Genomic DNA, 13,304 nt, shown 5'->3' on the forward strand with positions numbered 1-13,304 from the left:
CCTTTCATATCTGTCCAATTTTTTTTTTACTTATCTAGAATCTTATTGCTAACACTACTAGTGTCAGATATCATTAAAGTGGTATACATTCTTTGGGGAAATCCTTCAAATTAACTTTAAAGAAATGACTATTATTTACAATTAGGTTCCTGATATTAAGTGGAAATTTAAGAAAGTCCTATCAATTTGTTTAGATGTATAATGATGAAATACTACATAGGTACTTCAAAATAAGATTATTACATTTTTTCGAAAGAAAGCTCAAAGTAAAATTATTTAACATAAACCCCAATAATACGGCAAGGGAAATAAATATTGAAAGCAATCTAGCAAATCCATCGTATAAATCCATATACGGGTACATACCGATATATGGATCACAGGAATAGATGCTCACTAAAAGGCTATCCCGAAGTTTCCGACATGCAATTAATCAGGCCGACACTTCTTCCGAACACGGATTATAGTAAATGGCCGGATTAGATACATACGGAACTTTTCCCTCCTTGGGTTAGTTACATTTTTAACATGCGATTAATGACAGAACTAGTTTTGTTGACTCTTTGATGTAAGGCTAGCTGTTGTGGTTAGAAACTCTCAGAAATAAAGGAAGAAACGAGATAAGTAGATTAAATTATAATCACTGCTTCGAGGTTTATCTCCATTGTTGTGAAGCCAAGTGGAACCCAGGGTTCAGATGTGAAAGTCTTGTAGACTGTGGAGGAAAGCTGTCACTCTCAATGGTAGTCGTTGGGGAAGGTGTTGCAGAGGAAGAGAAATGGCGATATTATGATGTGCTACTTTCTCCCTTTCTTCTGTGGCCTATGACGATGTGTCTTGAGTATTGTATAAGGTACAGTGGATATCGAGATCCTTTCCTTTGTACCAAGCTACTGTTGGGGTTTGGGACGGAATTAAGTTACTTGACAGTGGGTTGAAAGGCGTGTTTTTGTCAAACGCGCCTTTACTCTAAGGCGGCAATTTGGAAATCGTCCGACCAATTTGATCCTGCTCATTGGAGTGGGATCCGAGAGTAAGTCGAGGTCAAAAATAGGGCAAAAACAGTTCATAATTACTAAATTTCATTTGTTTTTCGTTTTCCTACATTCATTATAGAATAATCTACTCTTATCTGTGTTATTACATGTAGTAACGCAACGACTAATAATAAAATGACATAATTTGTTTTGTGTTTTCAACTGTTAATTAGTTTAATTATGCGTAATTATATTAAAAAAAGCATACAGATTTTATGGTCATGACAAGGTGGAACATAACAAGACAATAGCGCTTGACATTTTATTGTTTCCCGCACATGAGTAAAGATTTACATTTAAAGATAACGGAAACCAAATTTACTAAACATCTACTGTTCTCTACTTATCAAATTTTATTTAACTGTTGTGGATGATGACAGGAAATCAGTTACCCTCTACTGTACGGTGTGGAATAGTGCTTTCGAGGCACTTTTGGAATAATGTAAAAGTATTGTTGTGATATCTTTATATTTATCAGAAATGACTGTCCCACCTAGTCCCCGATCTATCATCGTCAGTGTAATTGACAGTAAGCCGACGAAATCTAAATCCGAATCGAAATCAATAGTCACCTGGTGCCGGTCACAATGGAAGGCGATCGTTGCAGAAATTATAGCTACCATGCTTTTGATGTTACTAGGATGTATGGCCTGTATACCAATCGATGGACTTGAAATACATCCACCTCTTTACGCTCCTATTGGATTTGGTTTAGTTATTTTATGTAACGTTCAAATCTTCGGACATATATCGGGAGCATATATGAATCCATTCGTGTCGGTTATTGGAATTATCTATGGAAAGATTTCCTTTGTAACAGGGATACTATATATAATAGCGCAGTGTGTTGGAGCAATATTCGGATATGGAATATTGATAAGCGTGTCACCACACAATATGTTAGAAAAGGGAATTTGTGTGACGCATCCGCATCCTAATCTTAATGATTATCAGGCTGTAGTTATTGAGATGTTTTTGACCGCTGTATTATCTTTGGTGATATGTGCTTTGTGGGATCCAGTGAATGCTAAGATGTTGGAATCGGTTGCTATAAAGTTCGGTTTCACAGTCGCTGGGCTAAGTATAGCTGGTGCTCCATTGACTGGCAGCAGTATGAATCCTGCGAGGTCGTTTGCGCCTGCGTTATGGAACGGGAGATGGCAGTCTCACTGGGTGTACTGGATCGGACCTTTGGTCGGTGGTATACTTCCAGCATTATTCTATAAATATGTTTGGATGAAACATCCTGAAGCTGTTAACACGGCGATACAGGATTCAGATCAGAGAAAAGACGAAGATAGATAAATTACACAATCAGAAATGATGTCGAATTGAGACATTGCGAGTGAGTTTTTATATTACTTTAGTAATGTATGTGCTATTTGCAACTCGCTTAAAGTATGTAAATATTATAGTAATTCGAAATTGAATCGATAAATAAATGCTGATTAAAATATTTACACTAACTTTATAACTTATTTGTATTTTATTTACGGAATAACATACCCATGTTTTCATGCAAAAGGTTTTTGGTAACATTTAACAACAAAAAAAATGAACTGTATTAAATACACAAAAGCATTGCGGCTTGCTGGACGAACGTAAAGTATTTGCTGGATAATCATACAAATTACATTGCCACTTGAATTCAGTAAAGTGGTAACGTAACGATATACATAACTCTAATTTAAGGACTATATAATTGATGTATTAATTTATTTTTTGGTTTACTTATCATGTTGTTTAATATTTAGAGATTTTTAATGCAATTTAAAATAGTAGAATAAAACACGCATTTTATCATTTTGATGCTTTGTACCTTTCAGCTTGAATACAACAGGCGCTTTGGGAACTGAGGCGAGATGGTTTAAGAGAAATAGGTCAAGGGATATGATCGGATAAGTGATAGATATAATATATATTCTAAATTAAATGATGTCGTTAACATTTTCGTGTTCGAGCTTAGAATGAATCTGTTAGTTTTCTAGATTATATAAAAGAATAAGTTCGGTTTATTCTAAACTAGCGCTCGGTTATTTGCTCGGTTAAAACCATAATAAATTATACACCTAAACCTTCACAGGAATCACACTATTGCATAGTTTGAAAGATCTAAGGATACATAGGGACAGACAGCGGGAAGCGACTTTGTTTTATAATATGATAACAGATTGATAACAGACTGGTCCTTTGTTTTGAGAGTCAACATATTTCCCCTTCTAGTCCCTATTAACATTAAACATTATAAATACATTATTAAAAAAAAAAGATGACTTTTTAGTATACAAAAATTGAACACAATGTTAGGCACATTAAACTAAAAATAAAGAATATGCCAGTCTGTTACAAATGGATTTGTTTCGCATATCCTTCAATCTGAGACATTAGCAAAAGGGTAAACAAGGGATAAGTCGCTTAATATGGTTTCGAGTTAGGCTCCGCGCGGCGCGTCGTAAGCTCACACTAGTTCAACGTACGATGGCGGACGTGAGGTGAATTTGGCCGTAATTTCGATGTGAAATCCACCTCACCCACTGAGGGAATGGCGAGTATTTTATCAGCTTACGTAACTATTTATTTGCGAATAAAATTCATGAGTACGTTTGTTTTATTGATTTAGTAATTGTTAATTATGTAGAGATATTTTTTTTCTTTTCAATATTATTTTTGTACAATAAAATAGGATAGGAACCAGCTACTGTTCACTGGTATTTTTGACCAAATTATGATTATTATTTTTATAAATTACTATTAATAACTTAGTTCATAGTCATGTTTATTGTAGGTACTTACTATACTGTGTTTCTAATATGAAAGAGTTTCAACGTTTCAAGTTAAAATTAACCAACATTGCCTTAGTGACTTTATTTTAGCCTAGCACATGTAGTAAAGAAAATTGCGAGGCAATAGTAAGAACACGAAGAACCATAAGTAAAGGACGTTGTAGCGGAGTTAGTAAGCCGCGGCACGTACAGGAGATGTCCTCGGAAGGCTCAGACACGCTCGTTAGATACCTAATAACGCTTCTGCGTTTTATTCTATGTGAGTACGTTACTGTCGTAATCGGTTTGTTGTGTTGTGTGGCTGTATGACATGTCTTCTCATGAGCGTAAGAAAAATTTTACATTATTTCTATTTTAAAAAATATATTCAAATTTATGAATTGTTATTTTTGTTTATTATTTTATTGAATTATTGAATTGAACGCTGTCAATAAATGTAGGTGTATTAAATTGGAAAAAAAAAAACACTTTCGTATACAAATCGACGAAAGCTCGAAATTATTATTATTTTTTTCGTGCATTCGACATCATTCATCATCAGCAAAAGCCATTGACTTTGCATTTGGCTTGCTACATTTTAAAAATTAGTTAAAACGGAGTAAATTCATAATCAAGGTTTGGTGTACAGTCAAGCATGTATGCGTATTACCCTGCTTGGGTAGATTGATATGCTTGACTGTAATTAAATTTAAATACATGATAAGGTGACACGATTTTTTGTAGAGTTTTAGAGCCTGTTCTTTCTCATCTGAGCGCAAACACGATTTCTTTCGCAACCATAAAACGTCGGTGACCAGGTCCGCTTCCCTACTTTTTCTTCTCCTCGCATGGTCTATGGGATTGTCAGACTATTGGCACGCAAACCGTTTGTTTACAACCAAGAGGTTGGTTAGCTAAAATAAATAAATAATTTAGATAATTGAACAAAAATAAAATGATGGTAACGTACGGCCTTGTACGAGCATTTTTTGATGGTGATTGTACGCAAAACTTGATTGGCAACTTGCCAGACAGGTTTGCTTGCTTGCAGGTCAGCCTATTATAAACGTTTTACTTTTGAATCGGTTTACGCAATCTAATGAATTGATATGGCATCTTCTTTCGCTACCCATTTAGAAAATTTACAGGCACCGTATCCTATTTTTATTCCTATATATCAACAGAGTCAAAAGTTGTGGCGTGTGGTTCCGCCCTAGTACTCTAGGGCGGAACCACACGCCACAACTTTTGACTACTCCATATCCTCCTGCGGCTGTCTTATGAGACAATTGTGACCTAGGCAACTATAGATAGGCAACAATACCATTCCCAATGAGAGTTGACGTCAGGCAGGCGGCCGGGTGCAAAATCACAACCCAATCTTCAAAATCTTATTTTTACGTTGACAGAGTTAAGAGTAACGAAACTGAAGGGCCACGTTTAGCTGTATGAATGACCGGCTTATTGGGGGTAAGATAGTGATGGCCTATTGCCTATCTGGAATCTGCAGCTTATAGTTCTTTCCCTTGATTGGCTTTTACGCTTTTACGACGGAGGAGTACCTGGCACATTCTGTTTTTTTTTAATTTTATTGATACCTAGTAAAAAAATTTTTAAATATATTTATTGTTTTGTGGTGGCGTATCGTGAGTTAGGTCTCAAAGGATTAAGATTCTAGACAGTTAATCACCCCACTCTGTTATCACTAGATAAGTAAATTTATTTAAACAGTAACATTTCACTCCATTTCAAGTAGATATACTTGTAGATACTTATGATATCTATCAAAATTCGTTTGCACTTGGTTACACTTAGCTACTTTATTACTGCGGCTTACTTATCATAAGCCATTTATGTTAGTATAATTTTTCCTTTCAGTTTAATGTGCAAGTTTTTTTCCTTTACAGGAAGTTGCTTAATGAAAAATGAACATTATCTACAGGACTGAGATATGAAACAAAATATCTGACCCAACCTAAGTATTTAACTAAGCAACAACAGCTTCACTACTTAAGCACCTACTTAACCGTGGAACACCTAGATGAACCACGTGGTGTTCTCCGGATCAGAAAGATTAATACTGTTGTGTAGAAAATAATTTTGAGACTGTTGATATGTAGGATATTAACTATGATACTATGAAAGAATGTATCACATCTAAAACTGTTTTTAAATTTAAAATTATATTTTTTTAGAACAGCAATAATGGAACCAATAATCTTTTTCAGTGTAGGTGTATCTGCATTAAAAAGCAGTTGTTCACACGCGTCATGTAGTCAATATCTTACCGAAATTTGATAACACACCATATCAAACAGAATTACTGTATATTTTATATCTCGTGCGGTAATAAACTCCGCAGTGGGGTTACTGTTAAATATCTATACATCAACATTAAGCTTGTAGCAGTCGCGGAGTGGACGCGGCCTCCGTTCACTCGTAAAAATATTATTGACATAGGTACAGTTAAAGAGACAATGACTTCTATCAAAACCGTATGTGAGTGAATCATAAATAGTGAAACGTGTGTGCCCTTAATCCGAATACAATAAGCATCCTGGATAATAAATAGCCAGGATGACGTTGCCACCGAATACTCGATCAATCGTCGTGTGTGTGAGTGACAGTAAACCTGCCAAACCTCAATCATTATTTAAAACAATAGCCACCTGGTACTGCTCACAATGGAAGGCGATCGTAGCAGAATTTGTGGCTATGGTGTTCTTGATGTCGTTTGGATGTATGTCGGGTATTCCTCTCGAAGGCTTTGACGTATTACCTCCCCTGCAAGGGCCTTTAGGGTTTGGCCTCACAGTCATGATGAATATACAAATCTTCGGGCACTTGTCTGGAGCGTATATGAATCCGTTCGTCGCAATTATTGCTTGCATTTTCGGAAAGATTTCTATCGTACTTACTATAATTTATATCATAATCGAGTGCCTCGGATCTATAGTCGGATATGCTATAGTGATGTCCGTGTCGTCTTACGATATGGTGGAAAACGAAGTATGTTTAACGCTGCCACATGCGCGCATCAATGAGTATCAGACGCTTGGTGTCGAAATAATATTATCCGCGGCTCTCTCGTTACTCAACTGTGCGTTGTGGGACCCACAATATGCTGCAAGACAAGATTCAGCTGCTATAAAGTTCGGTCTCTCTATAATAGTTTTGTCTATAGCTGGAGGTCATTTAACTGGAGCGAGTATGAATCCGGCGAGGACGTTGGGCCCAGCATTTTGGAATGGAAGATGGGATGCCCACTGGGTGTACTGGGTTGGACCCATGGTGGGCGGTATACTACCAGCGATATTCTACAAATACGTGTGGTTAAAGATATCTGAAATAGAGACCGTAGAGAATGAACAGAGCGCTAATGAGGTCAAAGACAAATGACAAACTAATATCTATTAGTTTTTTTTATCGCCATAATTCTTCCATAGTAACGATACTATCTAATATACCATCTGTTATTTAGATATGTAGGTACGTAATATCTTTTATTGGTGTTGTTTACTGTATATTTTTGATTGTATGAATGACTAAGACTGACGGAACAAAAAGGTTTTTTGTGTTACTTTAAAATCAATAATTTTTTTGCATTGCAAGTGAGAATCTACAGAGTAAGAAACTATACGTTGCGTTTTTCTATATAAATGTGTAATTATTAAGAAAATGTAAATAGTTCCTTCTTTCATATTTACTTAATAAGTAATAAGTATTAAAATGAAAAACTATGACTTGTATATAATAATATATTTTGAATATGTAGCCATAATTATACAAGGTAAAATAACCACTACAGGTATGATAAAACATGACATCATTGTCATGTTTTCAAACAATCTTGCATGTGAATTATTAAATTGCTATACATCCTCTGTATGTAATACATTGTTGTTATTTGTAGCAAATTTTGTAATCACGAGATGAAATGTGACTTCAACAAATATTTATTTTAATTTTGTGCCGTATTGTGATATTAGATAAAACTAGGTTGTATCAAAACTAGTGATTTGTTTGTTGTTATTATTTTTTATTACTTTCTTCTACTCTCTTGATAAAAAGCTAGGTAAGACAAGTACTTCGATTAGAGAATAAATTATTAGTTCGTCAATAAATTAATGTGTTTTTTTACAATCTAAATTATTTTTACTTTCGATGTCGCAATGATAAATATTGATTTTTATAGTAAACAGTCCAGTCAGATGTTGATCTATTCACAAATGTTAAACACTACTTACTTACCAATTCCTCATCACTTTATAGTAACTACTTTCTTCATTTCCATTTAATTAATTAAAAAGTGGTGAGCTACCATTAGAAATAAACGAGTACTTATATTCCTCTATATTCCACTCTGACTACGAGTATTTCTTAGCATTTATAGCTATTTCAACTTAGATTTGACTGAAATGAAAAGTTCTATTCGTATTGGTCCGGAGTGCTTTCACCGGCACTATAAACTGGCGATGGCAGGTGCCTTTATAAAAAATCCAATTTACCATCTAGCAGAACTAGATTCTTGGGCGAGAGTAAGATACGTCAGAACAGGGACTGTCAACACAACGCGATTTGCGAAATTGAACGGAAAACACGGAAAGGCCCCACTATTTGGCCGGGTAATCTTTATCGTGCCAGCAAAAAGGAGATTTATGTTGTACCCGCTATAAATTGTCTCTTTGAAGCGACTACTAATATTGTTCCAGTGAAAAATGTTCAGCGTACTTTATTCAAACCTACTTCAAAAACTTTTAGAACGAAAGAAAAATCTATTTACAAGAAACAAGAGTACTTATCACTTTTAAAAAATACACAAAGATATCGATTACACAAAGTGAAAAAACTGGTCAAGTGGAATTTTAATTCGTGCCCTGAGGGTTCGTAAACTTTAGTTGACTAGATTCTTATGTTAGTTTGAACATTTTTACTTACATTTTCGTAAACAATACATGTTACAGCGTTGAGTCGAAGGGAAATACTGCCCTGTTTCTGTTCAAAAACCTGCAATATGCAATTTATTACAACAAGCTGTGCCAAAAATTTATTTGAAGGGTGAGTTTGGTAAGTAAGTTGGGTATTAAAGAATAAGACAGATATTACATTGACATCGTGCAATGAAATGGACGGATGACATAAACTAGAAGAGGTCGTATGAGAGGCACAGGACAGAGGGTGGCGCGGACGCGAAGAGAGTGGGCGGAAAATAGAATGAACGAATTTGTAAAAAAGTGGCTTTGTTTGTCATATTGTAAACTCTATATAAACCATAAATAACCTGAATATCTATATTGTATATAGGTCTTGTAACACTGTACTTTTATAATAGGGCGTTATAAATCTCAACTGCTGTACATTCTGTAACATTCTGCTATCAGTGTCAGTGAAGTGACATGCGGACACATATTATGCTGCGTTGGCGTATAAAGTGAATCCTTCGGGGGTGATGTCCCGACCCTTCTCAAGCTCGTCACAACAAAACTACGTCTAGCAGAGCCGGACTGATGGCAGAACAGGAAACCAAGGGCTCCACTTAGGAGCTTCGGACGTGTACAAAAAAATCTTGGATCTGGTTTCATGCTACAGACTTTTTTCTGTAAGTTATCATGCTATTTCTTAAATTTACTTGAAAAAGTTAATAATTTTTAATAAATTTTATTTAATTAACTGTATGTTCCCCGGCTTTCGAGTTCCACCTATATGGGTGAATTTTCGAGCGTTTCGAATGCCGTCATTATCCTCTTTCAAAATAAAGAACCATTCTATAATCTTAAAAATCAAATGTTATTTAAATTTTACACTATCCCCAACACAGATTATTATTTATAAATTAGGGCAGCAAAAAGTTTCTTGTCTTTGAAGAATGACGGCGGTCAACGCTCGAAAATTCACCCATATGTACCATTGGTGTTACTTCCTACCCTTAGGTCACATGGGTGTTCTATGTACACTTTTTCTAACGTAGTGTACGACTACATACACAACGTACGAGAAAAATTGTTTATCACTAATGACCACATCTGTTTATATTTGTAAAGGAGGACCCAGAAAAAATGCATTGTCTAAAGGGCCCCGACTCGGTTAATCCGGTCCTGATGCTAGTTTCAAGTTTCGCTTCCAATATTCATACGCTATTGTAACTCATAACAACACCTGCATCATTTACTATTCTGTTATTCCACGGCAAATTCCCATTATGCCCTTGACCTGGTGTCCTCCTGTCTATCCGGTGGGATCATAAAGCGATCAGTGTTGATGTGCTAACCTAATTGATGGCTTGATGGCTTCATGGCGCAGTAGTTAGGTTTCACTATATCCCTGGTTCGAATACATGTTTAATTCAAATTAATTTTACCTAAAAAAATATTAAATTTACCTAAAAAAAGTGGAACATTTGAAATTTTCACAGATGACATATTTTGGTATCTCTATTATTGCAACAGAATAAAATAAATATTAAACAGGGTTCACACACAACAAATGTGATTTTTGCCGTTTTAAATAGATCGCACTTGGTTGGTTCATTATTTACAATGCTAAGTCTTAGTTTGTTATATTTGTTGTATATTATGTTTTTATTTATACAAATGTGGCAACAATGTTTTCCACAGATGATAATTAATATTAATTGTCACGTAGGGTTCTTATTCCTTATCATTATTTCTGATGGTCATGATCATTATGTTAATAGAAAAATACTCGAAGTTTATCGCTGTTAATGAATTGGGGTCATCAATATTGTTTCAATATATGCATTCTATTTAATTAAAGGTAACATTTCTAAACATTTTGTAACATTTCAAAGAAAGAGCCGTCGATTGTTTGTGATTTCGCCCTAAAAAAGGACCACTCCATGACCTGCAGTGGATGTTATAAGTAAGAGGCTCTAAGGGACTCATAGCCATAGTAGCTGATAAGCATTCCGAAGAAGGGTTGACGTGAGGCAGGTCGTAAAATCACAGGTGTTTTTTTTTATATCGTATGTTTTTTACGCTGACCCTGGGCTTCACGGCCTCACAGTTCCGAATGTATATGAAAGGTTAAGAAAAAGGAAATAAAATTGGTGCCGGAAAGAATAAGAAAATGCATTGAAAGGCTAAACTGTATTCCAGGTTAATTGGTTCTGCACAAGAAGCATGTAAAGTTGTTTTACAACTACTAGACCGCGGTTGCTATTGGTATTTTTCGAACTCTTGAACCGGAAAATTTCAAATTTGACATGAACGTTCTGATCAAAAATTTATATTAAGCTAGATGTCGTATATAGTGCCCATGTTTGTGTAAAGAAAATGTCGTCTCGCATTTGTTTTCTTGAATTTTCTTGAAAGAAATTGTTATTATTGTTGTAAATTTATATTCTCCTAGTCTTGTGAGCCATGTAAATGAACTCTCCAGACAATATATTTTAATGTTACTATTTTATTAATTACGTCATTTACTATTTTTTGTACTCATGTATGCGATATCTAGCAATTTATATGGTTGGTACACAGTGGTTATACTTACGTTTTGTTCTGAGTTAAAAAATATTATGTTTTGCATGCGTACTGTGTAAACCATGGATAAACAATTTAGCATATTGAATCGTAAGATAATTAGATTTACGTACCATGCAGTATGATAAAATAGATGAATTATTAGATTACAATTAATAAGTATTCATAAAACGTGTTTGTATATTATAATTTTATTGGAATATTCAAATTTTTGACCACATGATACAAAATTTGAAATAGTTTAATGTTATTTTATCACGTGTGTTTGGTATTATTTCTACCTACGTAGGATATAAATACGTGAATCAGTTTTTTTTTTTTAATTATGGAGGTTTAAAATAAAATGTTTATTCAATATCTAGTATATAATGTAAAATAATATTTAAACGGACATATTTTGTGTGTAGTACATACGTTACTACGTATGTACTACACACAAAATATGTCCGTTTAGTTTTACTAGTAGTAAATGTTTTTTTTAAATTCAAAAATAGTGTTTTAGTATATCCATTATGAGGAGCTAGCCATGTTGCTAATAAATTTTATTTTAAGTAGATTAAAAGATAATTGATTTATGCTACTTTATTTTGTCTTTCAGATTATAATTTTTTTATCACATTATTAGTATTGATTAGACTAAGCAAGTTTACAGTTGTTTTTATAAAATGTGCATTGTGTTTCATTCAATGCAATAACATGTGAGCAAAGTAGGTCCATTTTAGATAATTATGTGAATTTTCAGATTGAAAACTACTTTTGACGTTTCCAAAATGATTCACTTCATAGAAGATAAATGGAAGTAAACTTAGTTAGGAATCTTAAAAAACAGTCAATCCAGAGGGTAAAAATGGAAAACCAAAGATAGCTTCACTTACGACCGAGATATTTGGCAAAAAATTAGGTCGAACCCTAACTCGTATGCAGTGGCGCAGGTTTATTCAGGATCGCTGACTTAATTATGTTGGGATTTTTAAAAGCCTAAAATATCTTTATACCTCAAGTCTAATTAGAGAAATTATACAGTTATTAGTTAGCAGAGGACTAAAACTAGGAACTGGATGGACTGGAAGGAGGACTTTCAATATTTGCTTGTGCAGGCTACGTACAAAGCGCAGTACTGAATGGACCCAGTCTGTCGTTGTTGTCTTTGCTGATTGACGAGCAAATACAAATGTTACCATCCTGTTACCATTTCGGTTATTTTCAACTGAAATTTGATTGGATCTCCCGGATATATTTTCATAAAAGGTTAAATCAAATCAATAAGAAAAATTTATAAAATACCTATTTAGTGATGTCTGTATGACTATCATCATTCCACACCATCGCATTTTCGGTTTGCCTTGCGATTTTTCGCCCATTTTTCATTGAAATTGGCACACTTTTTATAAATATGTCAAGGAACATTTGCAACAAGTTCATAGTACCTACATAGTTATGTACTCATTAAAACAGTTAATTAGGGGACTGAACTAAGGTATAAACTAATCAAATTGGTCTAATACGGTCAATTTACTGCTAAATACATAAGCCTATTGGACCGCTTAAATTCCCAATAGCAACAGATGCGCTCGGAAACGTGTGAATTAGACTTGGAATAGATAATGGTTGGACTACAACCATTCCATTAACGCAGTTTACATTAACTCCCTTTAATTTATTATTGCATTCAGGGGATTCATTTATCTTACAGATTTAATTTTATTGACCAGGTACGCTATTTAGAAATGTATATATTGGTCACAAAGTTGTTGGAATAATGCTCTCAATAAGATTTTTTACATAATTTTTATGACTTAAAAAAAAACTGAAAATCCTCCACTAGGTAAGTACAATAAAAATTGTCTCAAAATTTTATTTTTTCCCGAACATTTTTAATTGGCATTATCACAACTATAAATAAGAATAAGACATAAATGCTCGACGAAGACGATACAAATTTGTGCCAAACAATATTTTTTTCCCAAACATTTTTCAATAGGTACTATTTTCCAGGAACAGCAAAT

The 13,304-nt window shown here is 34.2% G+C and overlaps 2 protein-coding genes across 2 annotated transcripts; both read left to right on the forward strand.

The window, feature by feature from the left end:
• The first annotated feature begins 1,396 nt into the window (after window positions 1-1,396).
• Window positions 1,397-2,511, forward strand: LOC128671281 (aquaporin-4-like). Its single transcript, XM_053747630.2, has one exon. The coding sequence runs from the start codon at window positions 1,518-1,520 to the stop codon at window positions 2,340-2,342; it is 825 nt and encodes a 274-aa protein (XP_053603605.1). The 5' UTR covers window positions 1,397-1,517; the 3' UTR covers window positions 2,343-2,511.
• Window positions 2,512-5,079: 2,568 nt separating this feature from the next.
• On the forward strand, window positions 5,080-7,948 carry LOC128671282 (aquaporin-like). Its single transcript, XM_053747631.2, has one exon. The coding sequence runs from the start codon at window positions 6,377-6,379 to the stop codon at window positions 7,196-7,198; it is 822 nt and encodes a 273-aa protein (XP_053603606.1). The 5' UTR covers window positions 5,080-6,376; the 3' UTR covers window positions 7,199-7,948.
• Window positions 7,949-13,304: the final 5,356 nt, after the last annotated feature.

This window comes from Plodia interpunctella, chromosome 7 (assembly GCF_027563975.2).
Source record: "Plodia interpunctella isolate USDA-ARS_2022_Savannah chromosome 7, ilPloInte3.2, whole genome shotgun sequence".
Lineage (NCBI taxonomy): Eukaryota > Metazoa > Arthropoda > Insecta > Lepidoptera > Pyralidae > Plodia > Plodia interpunctella.

Coding starts and splice junctions, on each gene's coding strand:
- LOC128671281 (XM_053747630.2), top strand. CDS start 1,518: ATGACTGTCCCACCTAGTCCCCGATCTATCATCGTCAGTGTAATTGAC.
- LOC128671282 (XM_053747631.2), top strand. CDS start 6,377: ATGACGTTGCCACCGAATACTCGATCAATCGTCGTGTGTGTGAGTGAC.